At 40.1% G+C, this 7786-nt stretch overlaps 1 protein-coding gene across 2 annotated transcripts; it reads right to left on the minus strand.

Moving 5' to 3' along the window:
* Window positions 1–4192: 4192 nt before the first annotated feature.
* Window positions 4193–7656, minus strand: sdhaf2 (succinate dehydrogenase complex assembly factor 2). Of its 2 annotated transcripts, none has more exons than XM_083558323.1 (4): window positions 7512–7656; window positions 4951–5162; window positions 4682–4791; window positions 4193–4578 (listed from the first exon to the last, which is right to left on the minus strand). In XM_083558323.1, exons 1-4 carry the CDS (start codon window positions 7542–7544, stop codon window positions 4448–4450), a joined length of 486 nt encoding a protein of 161 aa, XP_083414449.1. In that variant the 5' UTR covers window positions 7545–7656; the 3' UTR covers window positions 4193–4447. The 2 variants fall into 2 exon arrangements, with proteins under 2 accessions (XP_083414449.1, XP_083414448.1); XM_083558322.1 differs by having other exon boundaries at window positions 4951–5165; window positions 7512–7644.
* Window positions 7657–7786: the final 130 nt, after the last annotated feature.

The raw sequence follows: 7786 nt of genomic DNA on the forward strand, positions 1-7786 counted from the left end.
CACCAAAAATCACAATAACATCTGCAAACATCATAGTCCAGGGAGACTCCTGTCTGAACTCGTCCGTCAACCTGTCCATCACCACTGCAAACAGGAAAGGGCTCAAGGCCGATCCTTGATGCAGTCCAACCTTCACCCTGAACCAGTCTGTCGTACCTACTGTACACTACACTGCCGTCACACTGTCCTCATACATGTCCTGCACCACCCTCACATACTTCTCTGACACACCTGACTTCCTCATACAATACCACAACTCCTCTCTTTGCACTTTGTTGAACGCTTTCTCTAAATCCACAAATACACAATGCAATTCCTTCTGTCCTTCTCTATACTTCTCCATCAACATCCTCGAAGCAAATAAGGCATCTGTGGTGCTCTTCCTCGGCATGAAACCATACTGTTGCTCACAGATGGTCACCTCTTCTCTCAGCCTGGCTTCCACTACTCTTTCCCATAACTTCATGGTGTGACCGATCAACTTAATTCCCCTGTAGTTACTGCAAGACTGCACATCTCCTTTATGCTTAAAGATCGGTACCAGCACACTCCTTCTCCATTCCTCAGGCATCTTCTCACCTTCCAAAATCCTGTTAAACAATCTGGTCAAAAACCCCACTGCCATCTCTCCTAAACATCTCCATGCTTCTACCGGTATGTCATCTGGTCCAACCGACTTTCCACTCTTCATTCTCTTAATCGCTGCTCTCACTTCCTCCATACTAATCCTATCTACATCCTGCTTCACCAACTCCACATCATCCAACCTTTTCTCTCTCTGATTTTCCTCATTCATCAGCTGCTCAAAATACTCCCTCCACCTTCTCAACACACACTCCTCACTAGTCAACACATATCCCCCTTCATCCTTTATTGCTCTAACTTGCAGTACATCCTTCCCAGCTCGGTCCCTCTGCCTGGCCAAACGGTATAAATCTTTTTCTCCTTCCTTAGTGTCCAACTTCTCATACAGCTCCTCATATGCCTTTTCCTTGGCTTTCCCCACATCCCTCTTTACCTGCTGCCACATCTTTTTGTACTCCTGCCTACTTTTCTCATCACTCTGTCTATCCCACTTCTGCCAACCTCTTTCTTCTTATGCTTCTTCTTCTACTCTTCCTCCTTCCGTTTCCACCATCTTATTCTTCTTTCAGTCCTCACTCTCCTTCTCTTCTTCTTCGCCTCCAAAACCATCCTACATACCACCATCCGATGCTGTCTAGCTACACTGTCCCCTGCCAACACCTTACAGTCTCCAATCTCCTTCAGGTTGCATCTCCTGCATCTCATCTTCCTCCACTCTTATACGTCACCCTATGATCCTCCTTCTTGTTAAAATACGTGTTCACCACTGCCATTTCCATCCTTTTAGCAAAATCTACCACCATCTGCCCTTCCACATTTCTCTCCTTAAAACCATACCTACCCATCACCTCCTCATCACCTCTGTTCCCTTCACCTACATGCCCATTAAAGTCTGCCCCAATCACCAACTGTTCTTTCCTAGGTACACCATCTACCACTTATTCTAATTCACTCCAGAATTTTTCCTTCTCCTCCATCTCACAGCCAACTTGTGGAGCATAGGCACTGATGACATTTATCATCATCCCTTCAACTTCCACCTTCACGATCATCACCCTATCAGAAACTCTCTTCACCTCCACTACACTCTTACTGTACGCTTCCTTCAGAATCACCCCTACACCATTTCTCTTTCCATCTGCACCATGATAAAACAGTTTAAATCCACCTCCAATGTTCTTGGCCTTACTCCCTTTCCACTTGGTCTCCTGAACACACAGCATATCAACCTTTCTCCTCTCCATCATATCAGCTATCTCTCTCCCTTTATTCCCTTTTGACGTCATAGTACCAACATTTAAAGTACCAACCCAAACCTCCACTCTCCTACACTGCTCCTTTCCCTGCCATCTGTGTAGACGTCTTCCTCCTCTCCTTCTCCTCCTTCGGCCAACAGTAGCCCAATTTCCACCGGTACCCTGTCAGCTAACGATACCTGTGGCAGTCGTTGTTAACCCGGGCCTCGACCGATCCGGTATGAAATTCTCATTTGTGATCCGCATATTTGATTTGGCATGTTTTTATGCTGGATGCCCTTCCTAACGCAACCCTCCCCATTTACCCGGGCTTGGGACCGGCACTAAGAGTGCACTGGCTTGTGCATCCATAATGGATGGGTTAACTAAACTACAAAAATTATATATATATATATATATATATATATATATATATATATATATATATATATATATATATATATATATATATATATACAGTGAGGAAAATAAGTATTTGAACACCCTGCTATTTTGCAAGTTCTCACACTTAGAAATCATGGAGGGGTCTGAAATTGTCATCATAGGTGCATGTCCACTGTGAGAGACATAATCTAATAAAAAAAATCCAGAAATCACAATGTATGATTTTTGTAACTATTTATTTGTATGATACAGCTGCAAATAAGTATTCGAACACCTGAGAAAGTCAATGTTAATATTTGGTACAGGAGCCTTTGTTTGCAATTACAGAGGTCAAACATTTCCTGTAGTTTTTCACCAGGTTTGCACACACTGCAGGAGGGATTTTGGCCCACTCCTCCACACAGATCTTCTCTAGATCAGTCAGGGTTCTGGCCTGTCGCTGAGAAACACGGAGTTTAAGCTCCCTCCAAAGATTCTCTATTGGGTTTAGGTCTGGAGACTGGCTAGGCCATGCCAGAACCTTGATATGCTTCTTACAGAGCCACTCCTTGGTTATCCTGGCTGTGTGCTTCGGGTCATTGTCATGTTGGAAGACCGAGCCTCGACCCATCTTCAATGCTCTTACTGAGGGAAGGAGGTTGTTCCTCAAAATCTCGCAATACATGGCCCTGGTCATCCTCTCCTTAATACAGTGCAGTCGCCCTGACCCATGTGCAGAAAAACACCCCCAAAGCATGATGCTACCACCCCCATGCTTCACAGTAGGGAGGGTGTTCTTGGGATGGTACTCATCATTCTTCTTCCTCCAAACACGTTTAGTGCAATTATGACCCAAAAGTTCTATTTCGGTCTCATCTGAACACATGACTTTCTCCCATGACTCCTCTGGATCATCCAAATGGTCATTGGCAAACTTAAGACGTGCCTGGACATGTGCTGGTTTAAGCAGGGGAACCTTCCCTGTAATGCATGATTTCAAACCATGACGTCTTAGTGTATTACCAACAGTAACCTTGGAAACGGTGGTCCCAGCTCTTTTCAGGTCATTGACCAGCTCCTCCCGTGTAGTTCTGGGCTGATTTCTCACCTTACTTAGGATCATTGAGACCCCACGAGGTGAGATCTTGCATGGAGCCCCAGTCCGAGGGCAAGTGACAGTCATGTTTAGCTTCTTCCATTTTCTAATGATTGCTCCAACAGTGGACCTTTTTTCACCAAGCTGCTTGGCAATTTCCCCGTAGCCCTTTCCAGCCTTGTGGAGGTGTACAATTTTGTCTCTAGTGTCTTTGGACAGCTCTTTGGTCTTGGCCATGTTAGTAGTTGGATTCTTACTGATTGTATGGGGTGGACAGGTGTCTTTATGCAGCTAACGACCTCAAACAGGTGCATCTAATTTAGGATAATAAATGTAGTGGAGGTGGACATTTTAAAGGCAGACTAACAGGTCTTTGAGGGTCAGAATTCTAGCCGATAGACAGGTGTTCAAATACTTATTTGCAGCTGTATCATACAAATAAATAGTTTAAAAATCATATATTGTGGTTTCTGGATATTTTTTTTTAGATTATGTCTCTCACAGTGGACATGCAGCTACGATGACAATTTCAGACCCCTCCATGATTTCTAAGTGGGAGAACTTGCAAAATAGCAGGGTGTTCAAATACTTATTTTCCTCACTGTGTATATATATATATATATATATATATATATATATATATATATATATATATATATATATATATATATATATATATACACACATACACACACACACACATACATACACATACATATATATATATACATATACACACACACACACACACACACACACACACACACACACAGTATAATATATATATAAAATAAATTAATGACGTAAATGAATAAATAATTTTCCCTATGCCAGTAACTTGCAGGGGAAAAAGCACCGTACTTTAGAACTACCTTCAGTAAGGAGGCACTCATCATCATAATCATCATCATCTTTAATATGACAATCCAGAGTTTCACATTATATAATCACTGTACAAGTTAAATACACTAGATATCTCTCAGGCACTGAAAGTCCCATCGTTCACAAATAAACTTATTTTTTGGCCTTCACTCAACACAATATCCCAGTCTGCTGTATTAACACACTGTCTTCCACCTTGCAGTTGCTGTGAGTCGCATTAGCAGCAGCGCGACAGGGGAAAGGGGAGTGAAGACCTCGCTGTTCCTCAATGGCTGCTTTTATCGAGGTACTCCAGGTTCGGGGCGTCCAGCCTCTGCTCCATTTCTCTGTTCTTGGCGAATTCTTTCAGCAGCTCTATCACTTCTCCCTGATACACGTCTGGGGTAGGTTGGGCTTCTGAACGTGTACACGCACGCATAGAAATACACACACAAGCATGTAAAGAATTGCTTAAATTCATTTCGTTTGTTTGAGAGGTCAGCATTGGATCAAATCTCACCAGTTGCCCAGTAGTAGATGTCCCAGTCATTGCTGGGCTCGTTGATGAGGCGGTCATACTGGCGCAGCTGGTTTTCACTCATACTCTCCAGATAGCGCTTTGCAAAAAGACTAAACCGATAAACAAGAATAACAAGAATTAGGAACTGAGAAACTTTAAGTCTCATTTTCGCTGTGCTGATGTTTGTCACCGCACGCTGCGCTCAGGACGGTTTAGCAGCTCTTTAATTCTGTATAATGCACTGGAACCTCAATGGAAAAGATACTCACCTGAGCAGGATGCAGTTCTCCAGCATGCCTCTCTTCCTGCTTTCATACAACAGACGTTTCCGCTTGATGTCCAATGGCTCATTTTTCTTCTCCTCCCACGGAGGCAGCGGGATCTCAATTTTCTCAGAGTCTGGAGCGTCGCCGCGGTACGAGCGGCTCAGAGCCGACAGCGGAACGACTGAGCGAGGGGAGGACCGAACACCAGGCAGGACCTGCTAATGAAAACGGCAATGGCATTTTGCAACTCTGATAAGAACAGTTACAAATAGAGGTCGACCGATAGTGGATTTTTACTGATACAGATGGATGCAGGTTGGATCTTACTTGACGATAACTAATTAAATCAACCGATAGAAATATAATACTAGATTAAAAAAATAAATAAATAAATAAAATAACAATGTAAAATAGTACTGAACTTTATTAAAAAATAGAAAAACTGTACTGAATCATGTGCTAAATGGAATAAATATGAATATATCTATTATATAAACAAATAGCAAGGAAAATACATTATATGCATTCAACCAAAAACAAAATACAGTGGTACCTCGACATACGAGTTTAATTCGTTCCGTAACCTTGCTCGTATGTCAAATTGCTCGTATTTCAAAGCAAACTTCCCCATTGAAATTAATTGAAATGCCATTAATCCGTTCCAGCCCCCAAAATGCCACCAGTTGTTTTTGTTACGTGTTTTTAAATAAGAAAAAATTATTTATAAATGACAAATATTGTATTAAAACCTAATAAAAGACAATGTAAAGATATAACAAGGTTTTATTCAGTGTATTTTCCTTGGAGATGAGACGACTTGAGCTAACGAAAACGCCGGTGTGGTGTGAGTGTGTGAGTGTGTGCGGAGGGGGGTGTGGGGGGGTAGAGGCGATAAGCGGAGGCGGAGGGAAAACCCGTTTTTTTACTATCACTCCTGTACACTACGTATCCCAAAACTATTGTTACTTTTTCTTCTTTGCTTATCTTAATTTTCGTCACAATCTTCGCTTTCTGGCTTCGATTTGCCATCTAGCAGCGGCGTCTCGAGCCCGTATCTCAAGTTTTTGCTCGCGTATTAAAGCAAAAAAACGACAGAGTGACCGCTCTTATCTCAAAAAACTAGTATGTTAGGGCACTTGTATGTCGAGGTACCACTGTAGTAACATTCCAAATAAATTAAAACAGTTTAATTTATAATTTGCCTCTAGAGGCCGCTCTCATACTGTATAATGCAACCCGGAAAAACTATCTGCATGGACTTTGCTGACAGCCAATAGTTTCAGCAATCAACTATGGGCAAAACCAATTAATCGGTCAACCGAGATGTTAAATGTAATTAAATGGATTATTTGAATCTCCAGTGTCAGTGCTCTGGTTTCTCTCTGATGCAATGGCTGGCCGTGCATTTCACACCAAGGCCTTCAGTGGTGTATTACCTGAATCAGTCCACCTCTTAAACCATCATTATGATGTCACAGCTATAAAAACCATCAATATTATACAGAAAAATGCCAAAGTTATTGGATGCCTGCTAGAAAGCCCCGGTGCCACAAACTAATATCATATCTGTATTTGATAATAAATGTCTTTTAAATTAAAAGTTCCCTTAGTTATTATTAGAGGTCAAGGCACTGATAGATGATGACTGGAACTATCAGCAAAAATCCATAGCAATTTTTATGCTGATAGCACGAAAGACCATAGTTTTATGTTGAAATAATTAAATGTATTAACAAAAGTATAATTATTAATTATAAAATGAGGTAAAATTTTAATACAGTACACTACTGTTGTATACATAAAATAGCATTTTTGGGGTGGTGTCCGTTTATCGAGGGTGGTTTCGGAACGTAACCTCTACGATACACGAGGGATTACTGTATTATATTTATTATTTATCTAATTATATTTATTCATGAATATATTCTTTTTTATTTCCTTTAGGACATTTTCATGATTCAGTAATTTTTTTTGTTTTTCAATGATAATTTCAGTACTTTTTTACATGGAGAGTTGTTTGTTTTTTATCCAGTAACTATTTTTTAAATATCGGTTGATTAATCGGTTATCGGCGAGTACGATCCAACCTAACTATCAGTAAAATCCACTATCGGTTCGACCTCTAGTTATTAATAATTACCAGCTATTATTAACAATTAACTATATGCATTAGTAAGTCATTGTTCTGATTTCAATAGCTAAGAATATGGAAAATGTCATTATGATAGTATTAATGCGCTTTTATATATTATATATATATATATATATATATATATATATATATATATATATATATATATATATATATATATATATAATATATATATATATATATATATTAAATCCTAGGGGTTATTTTAACTTCAGCATCGCCTGCTTATAGAACGAATACCACCCACGTGACCCACACTTCCATAGTCTCCTTCCTGAGCTAGCCAAGCGCTTAGCATATCACAAATATACAACTTCAGATGTGTACAGTGAACTTATATACAAACTTCTGTGTCAAATAATAACGCATTAAAATAAATAAAAGTACCAAATACTTGCGTATAAACACAAACCTTCACCGCATGTCTAATCGCTGTTGAAAGCATATTGCTTCGTCCTTCATGCGCAAAATATAAAGGCTAGAAATAACAAACCCCGGATGGAAATACCGCCATCTGATTTGCCCGTCATTGAACAGCATCTCGGGACGTGTAGTTCGCAAAATGGACTACAAATCAAAACGAAAACAAATATTATTAATTCAATACCTGAAAATTGAAAGAAAGGAATGGCTTTCCAAAATATCATTACAGGCTTTACAAAATATCAATACAGGAATATAAAAGTA

This window comes from Silurus aristotelis (genome assembly GCF_946808225.1).
Source record: "Silurus aristotelis genome assembly, chromosome: 13".
Taxonomy (NCBI): Eukaryota; Metazoa; Chordata; class Actinopteri; order Siluriformes; family Siluridae; genus Silurus; species Silurus aristotelis.

Bases quoted from the DNA above. Each gene is read 5' to 3' on its own strand.
- sdhaf2 (XM_083558322.1), bottom strand. From the start codon at position 7,544: ATGCTTTCAACAGCGATTAGACATGCGGTGAAG. The intron at 5,166-7,511 runs GTTTGTGTTTAT...CGTTTTCATTAG, and splicing joins CGATTAGACATGCGGTGAAG to CAGGTCCTGCCTGGTGTTCG. The intron at 4,792-4,950 runs GTGAGTATCTTT...TTATCGGTTTAG, and splicing joins GAGAACTGCATCCTGCTCAG to TCTTTTTGCAAAGCGCTATC.